This window comes from Meriones unguiculatus, chromosome 1, assembly GCF_030254825.1.
Source record: "Meriones unguiculatus strain TT.TT164.6M chromosome 1, Bangor_MerUng_6.1, whole genome shotgun sequence".
NCBI lineage: Eukaryota > Metazoa > Chordata > Mammalia > Rodentia > Muridae > Meriones > Meriones unguiculatus.
The window spans coordinates 178,950,601-178,969,820 of record NC_083349.1 but is presented as its reverse complement, the minus strand read 5'-3'; the positions used below and the strand labels follow the sequence as shown (position 1 = coordinate 178,969,820).

The 19,220-nt window shown below is 53.4% G+C and overlaps 1 protein-coding gene across 1 annotated transcript; it reads left to right on the top strand.

Annotated features, from left to right (window-relative positions):
* Positions 1-1,106: 1,106 nt before the first annotated feature.
* Oaf (out at first homolog) lies at positions 1,107-18,973 on the top strand. The gene is made up of 4 exons (XM_021636902.2): positions 1,107-1,735; positions 15,814-15,948; positions 16,740-16,920; positions 18,057-18,973. Exons 1-4 carry the CDS (start codon positions 1,463-1,465, stop codon positions 18,320-18,322), a joined length of 855 nt encoding a protein of 284 aa, XP_021492577.1. The 5' UTR covers positions 1,107-1,462; the 3' UTR covers positions 18,323-18,973.
* The last annotated feature ends 247 nt before the right edge of the window (positions 18,974-19,220 follow it).

Below are 19,220 nucleotides of genomic sequence, written 5' to 3'. Positions count from 1 at the left end.
GGTGGTACCCCCAAGAAAGATGCTGTTTATTCTAGGTCCCCCACATTCCACCCTCTGTCAAGCACCAAGTGTCTACCACACTGGACCTTGTTACCAGTGCCGGCTCCCTGTCCTTTCCGGAAACCCTGAACCCATAGGTTTAAGGATCCAGGAAGCTGTGTTTTTAATGAACGGCTGGCTCATGCTGGTAAGGGTGGATCAAGTGTTGGGGGTCCCCTAGGAAGGAAAGAAGCTGCAGATCAGGGAACAGTTTCACCCTAGAAACCACAGTAGCAATGGACAGGAGGAACAAAAGGTCCTGAACATCCCAAGGGACGTTATCTCCACTGCCTCCCCAACTCTCTCTGTTCATCAGGGGACGCTTAGGCTCAAAGAATTTTTAAAGTACGCTCCTGTGTCACCAAGAAGACAGACATCCAACTCCCCCAGTCTTTACTCGGTTTGTGGCACGGCACGGCACGGCAGGGGTGTCTTTTGTGGCCCTTGACCTTGCCGGCAGCGGCCTGGAATCTAGCGTTTCCCCGGCTGTGCTCAGCATATTCCGGAAAAGAGCAGGGGTCCCGGGAGGTGGGCTGGATTGGAGAAAGGCTGACTGAACACCGGAGAGGGGGACTGCAAGAAACAAAACAAAACAAAACAAAAAAAAAACCCGGCTCCCAAAGTGTTGGGCGCCCGGAAGATCAAATGCAGGTCGGCGGCCTTCTTATCAAAACAGCTCGCACCTGACGGATACACAGATGCTCCTCAACCCCCAAGTCCACTCCCCGACCTAAGAAAAGACAGAGTGCGAAGTGATGTCTGACTTTTTTTTTTCTTTCCAGCCACATTTGAGAAATCCGCTGTGTCAGAGAAACTAAAAGACTGAGCAAAACCCCTGAAAATCCGAGGCCGATTATTTCATCCACGTGGCACCAGAACAAGCCAGAAGGGGTGTGGGGGGCGGGGAAGAGTCACCCGTCCCGCCCTTAATGGGAGGAAGGGATTTGCCCGGGAGCTCAAACTCCGGACAAGGACCGGCCGGTGACCGGGCGCGGCGGGAGGGAGGGATCCGGAGAAAGCCAGCCTAGGCCACAAAGCGGCTGAGCCGCGGTCCCCAATCCCCGCCCCTCTCTGGGCCACCGCGGTCCCTTTAAGGGCCAGGAGGTGCGCGGTCTCTTTAAGGCAGGTCCTGGTGGTTTCTGTTTTCTGAAGGAAGTGACGGGGGGTGGGATTGAATGAAAAGTGCTCAACAGAGTCCGGAGCTCTGGAGTGCTGCGGCTAGGGGGGACACGCACGGGGGAGGGCGCCGTCCTGGACTCCGGGTGCGTGTCCGGACGCGGCCCACGTTAGTTCGCAGCACATCGTGGGAACCTCCGCCTTGCGCCTGCCCCCTCCTGGGGAGGCGACTGCCGGACCCCCAACTTTGGGCAAACTTTGTAGGCGCGCCTCCCCTCCCCCACGCGGCGCGCCGGGGCCCCCGGGGATGCGGCCCCCCGGCCGCCGCGACGTCCCCCCGGCGCGTCCCGCGCTGCCGTCGCTGCTGCTGCTGCTGCTCCTGTCGCCGCTGCTGCTCGGGGCTCCGCGCGGCGTGGGCGCGGGGAGCGGCGCGCCGGCCGAGCTGCGGGTCCGCGTACGGCTGCCCGACGGCCAGGTGACCGAGGAGAGCCTGCAGGCTGACAGCGACGCCGACAGCATCGGCCTCGAGCTGCGCAAACCCGACGGTACGCTCATCTCCTTCGTCGCCGATTTCAAGAAGGTGAGCTGCCCTCGCTGGTCCGGCCCCACCCCCTCCCACCACCACCACCACCACCACCACCAACACCACCACCACCACCACGGGAGCTGGGGAAGGCTGGCGAGCTTGGCTGTCGGAATTCCCAGCCACCCTCAAGTCTGCCGAAGAGAAACGCCGTGCGGGAAGCGGGACGTGACTTGCCCAAGGTCACGTCAGGATCCTCTCTCACTCACTGACCGCTCTCCAGCACCCAGATCTGGGTCTTTTATTCACGTCAGTGAACCCCTCTAGCCTTCCGTTGCTTGGCTTTGAGTAACCGAGGCTCTTCTCGACGCACTGATCAGCACCTGTGTCTGCTCCTTCCCCAACACTCACAGCTGACGCTCCGACAAAAGCCACAGCCTCTGTGGCTAAAGGGGGGGAATCCACCGGTGGTGTGGGGAACGTTGGCTCTCCCTGTCGCTGCTTAGTGTCAAGTTAGGTCCCTTTGCTCTGCTGTACGTGGCAGGGAAACGGTTTCCAAGATCTCTGGCCCTAGAGCACCATTCCAGGATAATTTTCCCTGCAGAGCTGTCTGCCTTTGGTCCCTCCTAAACCTGGTGGGCTGGAAAGTTTGGAGCAGCCTAGGAAGAGTTGGGGGAGGGGAGGTCCCCTTCATTTGGAAAAGGTTGTCAGTGTCTCAGCCCCTGCCAGACACGGGCTGGTGAAGTCCACAGTTTTGCCCTCTCTCCTCTCCCTCCCCCTTTTCTGTCTTTCTCTCTCTGTGGATCTCTATCTCTGTGCCTGTGAGTCTCTCTCTCTCTCTTTCTTGCGTGAGCGGGCGTGCTTGCGTGTGTGTGTGTGTGTGTGTGTGTGTGTGTGTGTGTGTGTATGTGTGTGTGTGTGTGTGTTGGTGTTCTGAAGGGAACCAGAAGAGAGAAAGAAATGGTGCTAGGGTTGTAAGGAAGTGGAACTTCAGGAGTGCTGGGAAACAAACGGTGATAACAACAGCAGAAAAATCTGGAAGAAAGGAAGGTGAATGTTTTTTGGTGAAAGGGAATCTCCTCACACACACCCCTTCCACTCCATCACCCCAGAGCTGAGGAACTGGTGTGTGTGTGGGGGGAGAACTTCTAACCATCCATGCTCAGCTCTTGCCCCCTAAAAGGAGGCCTTTGGGGAAGGAACAGAAATGAGGAACCCAGGACCCATCAGTCACACACACACATACACACACCCGAGAAAGTGGGAGCTATTTGGAGACCTTGGGAGGGGGTTCCTGAGAGGTTACCCGCAGACATCAGAGGGACAGGGGCGATCCAGAGTTGCTTACAGTAGAGGGGAGGCTGCACTGATAATCTGGCCCAGGGACTCATCCCGACAGATAACATGCAGAATGGTAGCCCATGCTTGCCACACAGGCCCGAGCTGTGTTCTTAGAAGCAAGTAGGGCAGGTGAGCCAGTGTGGAGAAGGGGGAGCTGGTAGCCCAGCAGGTCTCCTGCTTGCCCACCTGAACTTTATGAACGTTTTGTTTCTGGTGTTCTGGGCTGAATCAATCAGGAGTGGGTATCTATCCCCCCAAACCTTCTGACCTAAAAGCCAGCCACAGAACATGATGCTAGTGTCCCACCCTCTTGCCCAGTGGTCTTGTGTGGTGACCACCCCAGAGCCTTAAAGAAGGATTTATCCATCCCTAGGCAAGATGTCTGATAGCCAAGCTGGGTGGGGCATGACAGTTGAGGACTGGAGTAGAGCTTTTCTAGCCTCTGGCTACAGAAGTTTGTTACTGCTCTACGCTGCTCTACGCTGAGAGGTGACCAGGAAAGGAAACACAGGAGGCTGTGATGGGGTGGTAGTGACCCGCTGTGGGGGTGGGAGGCTGGAGTTTGGACTGAGCGTGGGCTGGAGGACGTCTTGCTGCCTTGTTGGAGGGAACATTCAGAGCTGATGGCAAGAGCTCACTCTGATGCCCACGGTGGCTCCACCCTTCACCCAGTTTTCCAAAGTCTGCTTTGCAGGTTAGCCTCTGACCCAGGGCTGGCATTTCGCACCTGCCCCTGGCATCTCTGATTTCATGGGGAGAGGAGGGGAGCAGAAGGCACAGAAAGTGGAAAGCCAGCTGTCAGAGGACTTCTCGCTCTCTTCTCTGGCCCAGGCCTTGGTGGAGTGGGTAACACAGGGACTAGGGAGGAGAGTGTTTAGTCTCCTCCAGCATGTGGCCTCTACTGGCCAGAGCCACTTTGTGGCCCTTCCTTCCCCCACAGGTTGCTTATTGCTTCCTTCTCAAGACCTCTCGCCTCAAAGCCTTTGTTAGATTTCCACTGAAAAGCTCTGTCTAGAAGTAATGACTTTTTTTTTTCCTGTAGAAAATGGCCCAGAAGTTGTGTTTCTGTGTGTCACACCCATTAGGGACTGCTTTAGGAAAAACAAACAAGACAAACAAACTCCTGAATCCTCTTGGGAGTAGTAATGCATACCCCCTGATCACCATTGGGAGACACAGGCAAGTCTGGCTTTCCCTCTGTGAGCTAGTCAGCCTCGGCCCGGCTGTTTGATCCCTCTGGGCCTTCGTTTCTTCATCTGTAAAGTGTGTTAACATTGGCAGCTGCCCTGAGGTCTTGGGCAGAGCTGAGCATGGAGCAAAGCCCCTAGGCTATACCCACTCTGCTTCTGGTAGAAGCCCTTGGCTCGCTCCACTTCTCAGCCAGCCTCCTCCCTGGTCAGCTTGGATTAAAGAGGTTGAGGGGTAGGCAAGAGATCACAGAGAAAATCAACATGGAGCCTGGAGAAGACTAGAGTCCCTCATTGTCTGTCACCTGTCTTCCTGTTTTAGAAGCAAGGTCTCCAAATACAGCCCAGACTGACCTTGGCTTTGAACTCCAGGTTAGTCTGACCACCCCTCCCCCCATTTTTTTTTTTTTTAGACAGAGACCCATTATGTAATGTGACAAAGCTTTTCCTGGGGAGATGCTACACGAAATTTTACTCAGTCCAGGTAGGAAACCCATGATAGACCAAAGTACAAATTGAACCAGTGAATGTTATCAGAGTTATTTACAGATATATGGATGAGGGGTTACTTACAGGAGCAGAAATGACTCGAAGACGCTGCATCACCAAGGCTCACCTCAGCATTGGTGACCACTCACAAAGTCTGGAAACCTGCAGCGTGTGCACAGCCTTCAGGCAGCTCAGGTGATTGGAAGAGTGTCCTTTCCCGGTGCTGCTATTGTTCTAAACTTCTTTCAGGCAGTCTGGCTGGCTTTTGCTTCTGACGCGCAGCTGGTCTGGTGTCGGCATCATCTTTGAAACTCAGCCTTTGTCTGCTCAGGGGCCTAGTGACTCTGGTCAGCTTCAGGGACTTCCTGAAGCTGTTTTGAGTCACTTAACTTTCTGCTTCAGCGGCTTGCCTGCAGGATGGAATGTTTCAGTCTCCCAGAAAACTTACACAAGACTAGCCTGGAACTCTTTCTCTTCTTGCTCTGCTCACCGTCTCAAGTGGTAGAATGACAGGTGTGAGCCTCCACTGCTGAGTCAGTGGCCAGCCAGCCCCTCCAGAGCAGCAGTCAACCTTGGGCTAAGCAAACCTAGGGCTTGAGTGACACCCTTGTGCAGGAGGGCTCCCTTCTTTTTCCCGGCCGTGCCTTCTTGTCAGGCAGGCACCCAGCACAAACTAGCTGCTCCTCACCTTGCCTGTACCTTTAGCCCTGAGGCTGGTAAAGCAGTCAGTCATCAGTATACTGTGAGACACTAGAACCCAAACCTGGCTGGCAGATCCCATGAATACGTGGAATGTTACATGGTTGACCTGTGTTACCTGGAGCCCTGCAACTCTGAAAGCATGCCAGTAGGCCACGGCTCAGTGGCTTGAAGAGTCACCTGGGAAGTTTGCAGGCACTGACACCTGGACTGAACCACATCCCTCTAAAGCAGGGCATCTGAACAGGAGAGCCAGGCAAATGGGGTTCTTTAAGGAATGCCGGGTGATAGCTAAGTGCACACTTGGAAGGAAGAAGCAGAAAGTTGAATGCCAGCCTCGGATACAGGAGATCCTATTTTTAAAAAGGGGGGGGCTGTGGATATAGATGGGGCTTAGTGGATAGGGTTTACCTACTCTGCAGGCAACCCTGGGTTTGACCCTTCACACTGCATAGGTTGAGCATGGTGGCATACATCTAATGTGCCAGCTTTGGTTCTGGGGGCTGAATCCAGGGCCTCATGCCTGCTGCCGCTGAGCCTTATACCCTGCCCCTGCAGTCTTCAGTGTACTATAAGCAGCAGTTGGACTCTGGGCCTAAATCTATATGTCCTCCACTTAACTCTTCACGTACACACTGAGCAATGCTCTTCATCTTGTATCATCCAGGCCTTACAACTATAATCTGACTGCATATATGTGACCACTGAGCACAGCAGTAGCAGGCATGCTGCCATCCCCAGTGTCTCCTCCGGCTGCTTATCTGACAGTCCTCTTGGCTCCCTCCCCCATGCTAGTAACTCTGTCCAAGCTCTCTGTCCCCCTGTCTGAATGTCCAAAAGCAGGGGAAGGAATGAGTCACGTTGCAAACAGCCTGGTTTGGGGCTGGCCGACAGGGAAAGGTGGGGCTGTAAGATATGAAGAAAGTCATGTGTGACTGCTTCAGACTTGTGGAGATAGAGGAGGAGAAAGAGGACTCCCACTCCAGAAGTGAAGAAAGGGACTGTGGGGACCCAGGAGCTGAAACCTGGGAGGGAATGCCAGCATCAAGAGCCTCATAGTGCTGTGGTTCAGCTCAGGCTTACTCCAAGAGGACAAGAATCCAGGGAAATTAGAAACTTGTTTCCTATCCTGGGTACCAAAGGGTAAGTGAAATTGAGAGGGAAAAGCCATCCAGAAAACATCAGATTCCCCGTTCCAGATCAAGGGTGGTATTCCTGTGGGATATGGTCGGTGAGGACCCGCAGTATTCACATGGACACTGTCCCGAAAGAATGTCACATCACACAGGTGTAGGACAAGAGAAGCATTTAAGATCCTAAATCATATCCTGTCTGTGTTGAGTCCCCTGTGGCTCAGCATGGAAGACATGCAATGGTTGGAAACCTTGTGTAGCAGAGGACAGTAAAAGCACTTGTGTGTGTGTGAATGTTTGTGTAGGGGGTGGGTGTGTGCATGTGTACCTGTTCATGTGTGTTCAGATGCATGTCTGAGGTCAGAGGTTGACATCAGGGTCTCTCACTGAACCTGGAGCGTGTGCATGCAGCAAGGCTAGCTGAGCAGTGAACTTTAGGGGCTCTCTTGCTTCTCTTCCTGCCCAACACTCCTATTACAGGTGTGTGCCGTTGTGCCCTCTTCATTACACCGCTACTGGGGATCTGAACTCAGGTCCTGAGGGCAGGCAGTTTGCCTACTGAACCATCCACCTTCTTGCCCTTTAGAAGTGCCATTGAGGAAGGAGAACCTCTGGAGCACAGAGTGTTTGCTCAGGAGTTGACAGGAAGCAAAGAAAGCAGGCTGTGTACGTGGGGCTCTTGGGTCCAGGTCTACTCCTTCCTCCATATCTGATGAGCTTCTCCTTGGATCAGGGTCAAGGGCACTCCCTGGCCTTTGACTAGCATTTCCTACCCCTGACAGAGATGTTATGTCCAGATGGAGTCCTCTCCTGACTCTTGGTGAAAACCACCACCTGGAGAGACTGCAGAAGAAATAAGGGGGTGGGCAGAATTGGTTCTCAGACTGTAGAGGAGTCGTGTGTAAGCTCACACAGACACCCACGCCACAGACATGTAGGCAGAGGACCCATCCTGGAGGTGCAGACTACATGGGCGTGTGGCATCCTGCATTGAGCAGTCAGTCTGATCACACACGTGCTCTCCGTTGTCTGCACTGCTCCATCATGAGGCACATTTGCCTCTGTCCTGCGGATAAACTGAGCTCGGAAGCGACGTTGGTGACATATCAGACAGCTGGTGGTGACCCACGTTTAGGTCCCTGAGGTGCTTGTTCCACATCTGACTAACTGGACTCTGGCCCTCTGGGTGGCCTCCTTCCAGAAGGATGAAACACACTATGGAGAGGCAGTAGTGTGGAGGAACCCTAATGCACAGGAATCCACAAACACTTCTCTACGTGCAGTTGGTATAGGTCCTGTCTCCCATAATTCCTAGGGGATCGAGGATTGATTCCTCAGTCATGCCCGGGAGAGTCAGAGGCCAGCCTCACTTTGCGAAATAGGTCCCAAATAACTGCCAGTCGTTCTTTGCACTTTTCTGCTATTTCCTAGCTGGGTGAGGCAGCAGGTCACTTAGCGGCTCTGAGCCTGCCCCCCCCCCATGCATGTAGCTTTCCTGGGCAGAGTAACTGAGGGGCCCCTCCCACAGAACAAGGGTACCATGACAAGTGCAGTCCCCTTCATCCCCACTTGCAATTACAACTTTTTTTTTTCCTGCACCATGGACCAGTGTATCCCTAGGAGCTTCTGTCCTTTAAACTGGCAAATGTTTACTTACCTGTCACTGGGAATTCAGATGAAGGACAGGGAATGCAGGAGGCTGGAACCTAAGTGAGTGGGAAGCATGGCGCCCCATGTCAGGAGCCCTGAGTCAGCTAGACAGTGGGGAGCAGTTGATCCGAATAAAGCCTCACATTGTTCCCCCGGGCCAGTCAGGATGCTGGTGACCTTTGGGATTTGGCTGACAGAGCATGAGGGCTCTTAGGAAGGCCGGGCACTATCCATGAGGGGCACTGGTCCTGGCTAGTACTTGTACTAATGCTATAAATAAGAAGCCTCTGTCTGGGCCTGGGTTGAGCACATCCACTCCTACTCCTGGGAAAGATCTAGGCAGAGCTGCCGAAGGGCTGCTGAGTCTGCCCTGGGGCAGCCAGCCTGGGTAGGGAAGGCCATAACTCTGCAGTCCCCAGCCCCAGCCTAGTGAAGCTGGCTCCTGTCTAGTGATGAAGCAGTCCCAGCCAGGAGCTGAGGAATAAATATTTAGATTGGCTCGGCCTGGGCCCCAGAGTCACGCGCTCTGCTGATGAGGAGGCCGGGAAGGCAGTGCACACTCCCAGGAGGCAGTGATCCCCAACTGTCCAGTTGTAAGGGCACTGGGACTAGCAGAAGTGAGGGTCGGTAGTGCTTGTGGAGGTCCTAGCTGTGGCCAGTAGCTTCTGGCCTGGGCTATCACACACACACACACACACACACACACACACTCTCTCTCTCTCTCTCTCTCTCTCTCTCTCTCTCTCTGTCTCTGGAAAGACAGCTTTGCTCCCTAGTTTTCAACTGCTCAGTAGTAGAAAGTGTCATGGTAGCAGGGTCTGAGACTAAGCACCTAACAACCTGCTGCCCTAAGAACCTTCTAGAAAAGGTACTGAGGAAGGGCCTCGTGAGAGCAGCTAGGATAAGGGTAAGGGGAGCTGAGGTGACATGTGTGGCTATGTGTGTGAGGAGAGTGGCTGGGCTGTGGATGAGACAGTGTGTGAGCTAGAGCCTGCTGGGCAGGCAAGTAGATCAGGGGATTCAGAGAGGGAGGGGCCACAGGAGAGCAAGGAAATGTGTCAGAAATAGAGGGTGTGGGGTGGACTTCTTAGGGTGGGGGGAATGAGGAAGAGAACTAGGGTGAGCTGCTGTGTTTGAGCATGTGTGTGTGTGTGTGTCTGTCTGTCTGTCTCTGTATGTGTCTGTGTGTATGTGTCTGTGATGTGCATGTTTGTGTAATAGGAGCCATTAGGTGATAAAAAGAGACCAGGGAGACCAAGGAACAACAGCTGTGTGAAAAATGGCAGCCTGTGACCTGAGGGCAAGGAAAGCCAGGATATGTTTGGTTGCATCCATTGAGGCTAGAATGACTGAGAGTAAAGTGGCCCAAGTACCACAGCACGTTCCCCTCCTCCCTGACCAAGTCTGAAAGGAGGCCATGGGAAGGCATGCTGCTCCCGTCTTGGTCCATCACAGGTCCAGACCTCCCTCCGCAGTGTGGCTTCCCTCCCCCAGCAGGAAACACTCCCCAGGCCTCTCTGGGAAAGCAGCCTGGAGGGCCCACACAGGGTGTCTCCTGTCACGGGTGTTTTTCCAGGACAGCTGTCTGCCATCATTTCCCTGTTCCTGTGGAGCCCCATCAGAGCTGAGCCAAAGTAGCCCCTCTCTCTGGGAAGCACAGTGGGTCTCACAAATGGAATGGAATGGAAGGGGGAGGGCATGGAGGAATGGAATATTCCCACAGGCTGAAGCAGAACAGGACTGGGAGATGGGAGGTCTGGGTTTCTGGTGCTGGCCTTCCTGCTGTGTGTCTAGTGAAGTCCTCTTCTGTCAGGAACTCCACTGAGCCATCAACCACATGATCCCCTGAAGCCTGACCTTTTAGAATGCAGGCTTGCAGGAGTGCCCCCACAACCTTCCCCTTAGATAAGCCCAAGAAGATAAGGCTTGGAGATTGAGGAGGCTAATGAATGTGGGGCTTCTGCCCTGTGCCAGCTCCTGGCTACTACATAAACAAGCTAGAGTCACTTGCCTTTGCCCCCAGAGCCAGACCACAGAGGTCCTAGATGAGTCATTGTCCAGGCAGATGCTGTGCAAGGACAGTGAGTGATTTTAAAGTCAGTGAATACTCTCCCTGGCACAGTCAAATGTCAACCAGACTTCATACTGGCCCCAGGCTCAACCCACCCAGTGACTTTCAGTGACCTGAAAAGTGAAACTCAGACGATTTAGCTGGTTCCTAGACCCCCAAAATCCTGTTCCTCTTGGTATTTGCCTCTTCAGCCACCTCCCACCCTCCACCGCTTCCCTCTCCACCTCACTGGCCCTGGTACTTCCCCACCTCTGGTCTCAGAACCCCTTCATACTCTTGCTCATTCACCTGTGCATGATCAGGCATTTCTTGAGCATCGCTGTCTTCTAGTGGGCCAGAATACACTAAGAATGAGATGTGCTCCCGCCCTGGAGACTAAAGAGTCTGGGAGGCCAGTCACTGGGAAGGTGGCTCTGCAGAGCTGGGTGGTCTGACATAGGACCACACCTGAGCAGGTGGCACCTGGGAGCTGAGGCCTAACGAGGACAGACAGGTGGGTGTGGGGCATCCCCAGAGTAATGGGCTCACAGAAGGGTCCAGGGGGTGACCCAACACTGCTCATTCTAGGAACTATATTTCAATATAAGTAACACGGAATGCCAGGCTGTAAGGTGGGTGCCCTTTATAGTAAAGACAGTGACAACTCTTAGAGGGCATTAAATGCTCAGATGACAGCAAAATGGAGGGGTGATTGCATGTAATACCTCACTCTTGACTGGAAAGACATATATTCTTTACACCTCAAGAACAACCGAGGGCTGGAGAGATAGCTCAGTGGTTAAGAGCACTGTCTGCTCTTCCAAAGGATCTGGGTTCAATTCCCAGCACCCACATGGCAGTTCACAACTGTCTGTAATGCCCATTCCAAGGGATCTGACACCTTCACACTAATGCACATAGAATAAAGTTAAATAAATTAAAAAATATATTAAAAAAAAAAGAACCACTGAGCCACCACCCTCACTCTGGAGAGCCTTCCCACCACCCCTCCACACCAGTCTCATCTGTCCAAGGACAGGTACTCCCTTATCCTTTGCCTCCATGTAGTCAGCATAAACTTCAACTCTAGACCTTCTACCCTGGCACTGAGCTGATTGTGTGAATCAGCTCCTCCCTGACCAAGTCTGAAAGGAGGCCATGGGAAGGCATGCTGCTCCCGTCTTGGTCCATCACAGGTCCAGACCTCCTTATCTGGACCTTATCTCAGGCTTATCTCAGGAGCCCTGTAACTACAGGGCCCTTGGACCTGGCCATCCCCATACCTCTCCAGAAGCTTGTGCAAGCCTTGCCTTGGGGAATGCTGGTCAGTGCTCTCCTGCTGATGCATTCAAGCCTCACATGGGTCTTCTGACCTGCCTGGACCTCCAGCCCATCTATAGAACAATCCTTACCACTTCTCAGGCCTGGTGTACATGACATCCATCGGGAACGAGGGATTGCAGCATCGGGGGAGAAACTCAGAGTCCCACCCTGCATTCTGAGCTTGTTCACTTTCCCCTTGCTCACTGCAGTTGCTCAAGGCAGTACTGTTGCTGGGATCATTTTGCAAGTGTGGAAATTAGGACTCTGAGACAGACAGATTTCCCAAGGTTGTGGACAGAAGCAGTAAGGCCAGGAACCAATGACAAGAGTCCTGGCTCTTAGTATCTAATCTTAGCTATTGTGATATGTTCAAGCCTACCCACGGCTTAGCTACAGACAGGACTTCAGCAACCTTCCCTGCCCCTGCCTGCCCTCTTCTTGCTGTATGCCCCAGCACTTTCTCATGGGCCAAAGGCCCCTGAGGGAAAGGACCTTATAGAACACACTCAGTGTGGGAGTCCCAGCCCAGATCTTAAGCCTCTATCTGCTGGCAAAGGCTCTTGCCCAGTTGTGACATCTGTCTTGAGCTTTTGACAACATCCGGGTGAATCATCCCAGAAGACTCCAGGCAAGGAGAGGGACTGGGCTTGGACTTAACCAGATCTTAACATCTGGACAGATGGTCCCAAAGCTGGGAGCTCTTTCAAACTGTCCTTCTGTCTGTCTGTTCTGGAGCCTTGCTAGTGGGTCAAGTGGGAAGGCCACAGGTTAGGATGTGATGCCCACTCCTTCCCTGGAGCTAGCAAAGGTCATGTGGCCTTGGGGGAAACTAGGATCGAGAAAACCAGAGAACTTGAGTTTAAAGGGGTTTTTCAAAGTACAGGCAGTGAGGTAGAAGGTGTTCCTGCCTCTTGTTTTATTTGTGTCAGGCAGCTTGCTAGGCACTCAGAGCGAGAGCAGTAACTGCCATGTTCCTAGGGAATCAACCAAGGATTAAGGGGTAGTGGCCAAGTGAATATGATGAGAAGGGACCCAGGTTCTAGTCCTACATCTGCCATTATTGGCTCTGTGGGCCTGAGCTTCAATTCATTCATTCATTCCTTTCTCCTGGCCTTATTCCCTTCTTTCTTCCCTCCCATTTTTCCTCCTCCTCCTTCTTGTTGTTTTTTAGTTTTTTCAAGACAGGGTTTCTCTGTGTAGCCTTGGCTGTCCTGGACTTGATTTCTAAAACCAGGCTGGCCTTGAACTCACAGAGATCTGCCTGCTTCTGCCTCCCCGAGTGCTGGAATTACAGGTGCATGCCACCGTGCCTGGCTCCGTTTTTCTTTTGAAACAAAATCTCTATTTCTGCACTTTCCAAGTGCTAGGAATACACAGTCCCCATTCAGCCTGTTTCTGTAGCTGAATATCAGGGGAAATTAGACTAATTGGTCCAGGAGGCAGCTGTGCTTTCTGGGGAACGCTCAGTCACACGACAGCCTAGGATACCTGGGTTAAAATCCCAGCTACATCTCCCCTAAGTCCATAGCCCTGAGCAAGTTACCCAATCCAAATTCTTCCATAGTCACAGCTCTGCCTCCTATTGTTGAGAAGACCTCAGATAAGATACGCAATCTGTTTGAGGCACTGTTACAGTTTCTCTTTCCCGGTTACCAGCTTCAGTGACGGTTACAGAGGACTTCCTCTGCCTTGGTAAGAAATCCTCCTTCCTTCTGCACCCAGGCAGCTTTTCATGTCAGCAGCATCTGGTAGTTGTCATTGCTGTTACTATCTAATTCAGAAACAGGGAAGGAAGTCAAGCAAGCTTGTGGGGTGGGTGAGTGCGCGCGTGTGCGCATAAGCAAATATGTATTCATGTATGCTGCACATTCAATGTGTGTGTTCAAGTGCATGTGAACATGTGTGCATCTGTATGTGTGGAGACCAGTGGTCGACTTTGGGTGTCACTGCTTATCTTATATTTTGATAGTCTCTCCCTGGGGCCTGGGGTTGAGGGATTTCACTAGCCTGGCTAGCCAGGAGGCTCCAGGGATCCTCCTGCCTCTGCCTCCCCTATGTTGGTATTACAGGCATGTGCCACCACACCCACTTCTTACGTGGGTGCTAGTAATTGGACTCAGGTCCTCAGGCTTGTGTGACAAGCACTTTGCCTTCTGAGCTATCTCTTGGGTTCCTCAAGCAGAGCTCTTGCAGCCACTGGTCTGGTTTTAACTGTTCAGTGCCTTCCACTCCTTGCTGTGGGCAGGTGGCATTGGCACTCACTGAGTCCCCCAGCAGCCCTGAGACAACTAGGTACTTGCTTCGTGTGTCATAGAAAAGACAGCACTAGCCCACAAGAGTCAGAGCTGAAAATACCAGTGAGGTGGACTTTGGATCCTGCCTGAGGCTCCTCCCAGGTACTGCCTGACGCAGACTCTCGAGGGGCAAATCTTGAGTGGAGCCCCACCTGACAGGAACTGTGCCTGGAATGGGATCTGCCATGAGCAGATCAGCCTCCAGCGTCCCCTCTGCCAACCTGAGCTGATGGAAGATCAGATGGCCCAGGCTGGCAGGACAAGGAGATGCCAGCACTGTGACCCAAGAAGGGATTTCCTGTCTAGAGGAAGTGGGAGTTAAGCCGCGCTGACTCACCTTTCTTCCAGGGCTCTGAGATGAGGAGTCTCATGGAACTCTTCTCCCCAGCTAGGCCTCGATTTCTCTAGAAAATCGCTCTCCATATTTCCATATCCCCATCCCCAGTTGTTGCATTTACAATAAGTCATTATATAAAGTCATTCCCAGTAAAGGCCGTCAGAGAGATACCTTGTGAAATCTATTAGAAGATTATTAGTGGGACAGTGGTGGTGCATGCCTTTAGTCCCAGCATTTGGGAGGCAGAGGCAGAGGCAGGCAGATCTCTGAGTTGGCCTGGTCTACATAGCGAGCTCCAGGACAGGCAGGGAGGGCTATACAGAGAAACCCTACTCAGAAAGAACAAAGCAAAACAACAACAACAAAAAAGATGATTGACATTTGCCACAGTACTGAGTTCTCATTCCCTCCAGATCATCAGCTCCACCCAAGCCTCCCAGGTACATGAATCTGTCCCCTGTCACAGTGAGGCTTGGGAAAGCCTGGGGCAGCGAATAGATACAGCATAGTGGTGGAATCATCAGCCCCTCCCTACCTATACCTAGAATCCCAGGGAACACTCTGACCTTTTTCTCCAAACACTTGGACCCTAGCTGCTGCACAGTAAGTCCTCAGTGAAGGGGGCTCCTGGGGAGGCAGCCCAGGGCACAAGCACTGAGTGATGAAAAGCCCAGGGCTATATCACCTATCTCCAGGGAAGAGCTGTAGGCATAGGAAGCAGGAATGTTCCCAGCCATAGTCACTGAGGCCAGGGCGCCCCCATGGCAGGAGGGCTCTCCACAGATTGAGACCTCTTCTGACTGGGACCCACTAACTTCCTTCTTCCCAGGGGCAGAGTTAGAAAGGCACTGTGAAGGAGGGATGGGGTGGGCGGTGGCAGAAGGGTGTAGCAGAAGGATCTAGCTTCAGCCAGACTGCAAAAGGTGCCTGAGGCTCTGATTCCTCTTCCTGCCCCAGCCTCCCTCTGGCACACTGCGAGTCAGAACAGGAAGGGGTTATTGGCCCATTGGTCATGCCATGAGTACCCCCTGGGGAAAGGGGAAGTGGAGAGAGAAGGGGAAAGGTGAGCCATCCCAGTCTTGGAAAACAGCAACAGCTGCAGCCGGCTGCTTTCGCCCCCATAGTCCCTGATGGAGGTGGGGGAACAGGGGCCAGCAAATACCCAGGGGTGTTCTGAGGTCTCTTCTTAAGAGCTATAGAGCCACAAAGCCAGAGAAAGCTCTGGAATATGTGCTTGTAAAAAGTGTAGTCCCTCCCTCCCCCATGGTGCTGTGCCCAGTGGTCTCAGGGGCCCTGACTCTGATTAAGGACACTGGGGGTCCCAAAGGGGAGAGGTATCAGTGATGGACCAGAGCCAAAAACCAGGTTCCACCCTTTTCGAAATGAAGTTCTGTCTGGTCAAAGGGTTCTTTTGAAAACCTCTCCTGTGGTTCGCTTTGTCGATTTTCCAGAAAGCTGTGAAAACATTTGGGGTGTGATCTTTGAAGTCATGGGTCTAAATGGAAAAGATAAGCAGTTTCCTGGTTATGTGGGGAAGCAAACGTCTTTGCGGGAAGGCCTGGTGCAGTGTCCGAGGCTGGACTGGGGCCCCTCCCTCCAGCTGGTCTCCATCCTCCTGCCCTTCCCCTTCAGGACGTGAAGATCTTCCGAGCCCTGATCCTGGGGGAGCTGGAGAAGGGGCAGAGTCAGTTTCAGGCGCTCTGCTTTGTCACGAGGCTGCACCACAATGAGATCATCCCCAGTGAGGCCATGGCCAAGCTCCGGCAGGTGAGTGCCCACACCAGGCTGGCCTGACCCAGGGGCCCCCCCACCCCTGCATTCACCCTGACCTCTTTCAGACTCCCACCCTGCTCTTCCTCCTCACATACTCTTGACACCTCACTCACTGAGAGTCCTTATTCCCTGATTTTGCCACAGACCAAACTGACTACAGAGCCCCCAATCTCTAATCAGTACTGTGCCCCGACTCTCAGGTCACCCCAAGCTGCTAGCCCGGCTCCCACACTTTTTTGGGTGGAGATAGAGGTGTGGACTTAGAAGAGGGATTGAACATCACCTTTCCCCCATCCCTCATTAGCTAGTGACACTGGACAAATGACCTGGACTTTAATGCCTCAGTCTCTTCATTGAGGATATAGCTTAGAATCAGAAATCATCCAGGAAAGCCCTTCAACCCACTGACCTGCCTGGATCCCTCCCTGGACTTAACTTAGCTTTCCATAACTCATCTAGACTGACCTGCGCAGCAGGCCTGCCTTGTGGTATTTTTCCCTGCAGGGCCATACCCTTTGTCCACCCTTCTTGGAACAATTTAGTCCCATGGGTTCACAAAGCAGATGTCCCACACTGTTGTATACCCTGGAACAGCTTGCCTAGCCTACCCACCCCTATCTCCCAACAGCACCTTGAACTTGCCCAAAAGCCCCAGAAATTCCAAGAAGCAAAACCAGAAAGGCTTTAACTGCCCCGGGGGCATGGGTTTCTCGGGTTGGGCTAGGTTCTCCTCCTCCGAGATCAAGGAGGGCGTGGTAGGAGATGTCCCCACCTTGCACCTACAGAAAAACCCCCAAGCAGTGCGGCAGGCTGAAGAAGTTCGGGGTCTGGAGCAGCTCCACATGGACATCGCCGTGAACTTCACCCAGGGGGGCCTGCTGAGCCCCCATCTCCACAACGTATGCGCTGAGGCCACAGAGGCCATTTATGCCCGCCAGGAGGATGTCCAGTTCTGGACAGAGCGAGGTCAGTTGGGGGCTGCCCTGGCTGGGAAGACAGAGAAGCACAGGAGTGGGAGGGAAAAGACATCTTGGCTGAGGGACTCTGTTGTGTTCAGGCGTTACTGGGTCACTTCAGGCATGAGCTGCGCGGACACACCCGGTTGCTGCGGTGGGTGGGTCTGTACAGCAGTAATTAAGTGTGAGCGTGCAGTCGTGAATGACAGGTGTCCTCAGGGGAGGGCGAGACCCCCAAGGTAGGCTGGTAAGTCAGAAAGGCTTCCTGGAGGAGGTGCTGGCTAGGTAGCTCAAGTGAGAGGACCACAAAGACAGCCTGCAGGGTCCTGCGACGGAGACTCCTCACCATTCTTACCACTGAGGACACAGATGTTCCTGTTAGCATGTCTGCTGGCACCTCTTAAAACTCAGCAGCTCACCACCCCTGGTGCCAGCATCTCTCCCAGAGTCCTCAGGGTCCCCTCCCAGCTCTCCAGGGCCCCTGTGCAACTCTGCTGGCCCTTTCTTCTCAGGTCCTCTGTGGACAAGGGACAGGGAGATTCGAGTTGCTTACTCCTGGGCCTTCCCCACATAGAGAAGCCTGCCCCACCCAAGGCAGGGCTGGACTTTGTGTGTCATTCCCGTAACACACCTGTCTCCACCACACCACACCCCAAATGAAGGTACAGGCCTGACTTTGGTACCCCAGAAGCTGTTTCTCCCCATGGTCGCTAAGCAGAGCTCTGGCCAGGCCAGAGCTATCGCCTGTCCCAGCACTCCTCATGCATGCTCCTCTCATGGCCATCTCCACTCTGCTTCCATTGTCCCATCCCTACCCGCTCAGGTGCCACACCCTTTAGATAGCTTTTTTACGTAAAGCATTGGTGGCCACATGGCCCAGTATAGGCTGTGAAGTCAGGCCTGGTGTGGGTTGTGACTCCCCTGTATAATCCCAACCACGTCAGTAAACTTCTCTGGACCCATTTTGAACCCTTAGCACACATTAAGACTCAATGGATGAGGATAGCTGTGATTTAGTGCAGACTGTTAGCCTAGCCTCAGGCCCAGGCCTGTGTCCATCCCCAGGGCAGCCTTGGAGGGGGGAGAGAAAGCTATCCTGGGCTACAGCTGCTCCTGCCCTCTTCATGCTTGCCTCTTCCCCTCCAGGTGTGGACAGTTCTGTGTTCGAGGCTCTGCCAAAGGCCGTAGAGCAGGTGGAATTACCTCGATGTGGACAAGTGGTGGACCGAGGAAAGCCCTGTGCCTGCCGATACAGCCTGAGCCTGGCCTGGTACCCTTGCATGCTCAAGTACTGCCACAGCCGTGACCGGCCAGCACCCTACAAATGTGGCATCAGAAGCTGCAGGAAAAACTACACCTTTGACTTCTATGTAGCTCAGAGACAGCTGTGCCTCTGGGATGAGGACCCCTAACTGCAGGGAGCAAAGGACCAAGGAGGGCTCCTTGGGTTTACAAGTTCTTTGCTGGCCACCAGGGGGCGTGGCAACATAATCCGAGGCCTTAGGTCTCTTTCTCTGCCCCATCTGCACTGTGAAAGGGTGTCACAGCTGGGGCAACCTCGGACAGCCCTGATGCCTGCCTGTGCCCATCATGGGGGCAGAAGGGGATAAAGCTGTTCTCAGACTGGTACCCTCCCCCTCTTCATTTCCCTTGAAATGTCCCCCACACATGCAGTCAAAACCTAGGCTTCCTTTGTGGAACTTGTTCCAGGGGTCTACTCCTGCAACACACATTTTCACCAGCAAGGGGACCGCAGAGGGACTGGCGGGGACTCATGCCCCAGATCCTGTGTCTGGTAACAGTGCCTTTTCTCAGCCCCGGAGGCAATGGGGAGCAGGGAGACGGCTGCCCCTGAGACCACCAAGTGTGCCTTTCCTGGGACCTGACTTGGCTGCTTCAGCAGGCACCAAGTCTTCCTCCCTCTGGACTGAAGTACTCTGGCAAGGTTCTGGGGGCACAGAGGGAGCATGAAGTACAGGAAAAAAAACTTGAATTCCAGATTTTTAATGCAAAATATTTATCATTTGTACCAGAAATAAAAGTTTTTTTTAACTTTTCACTCACCCGATGGCTCCAGTCTGGGATTTCTGAGAGAACTTTGGCCCGTCGCTGCCTCCGGTGTCAGAAATGTGCCTCTACACGGTTAGTGCCAGCCTGGGCAAAGCAGCTTCTAAAGCTCATGTGCATTGTGTTCAAGATGATGGAGCAGGGGAGCTGGGGAGGTAGCTAAGAGTACTTGCTACTTTTACAAAGGGCCCAAGTTCAGTTCCTAGCACCCACTTCGAAGGTGGGGAGGCTCACAGACACCTG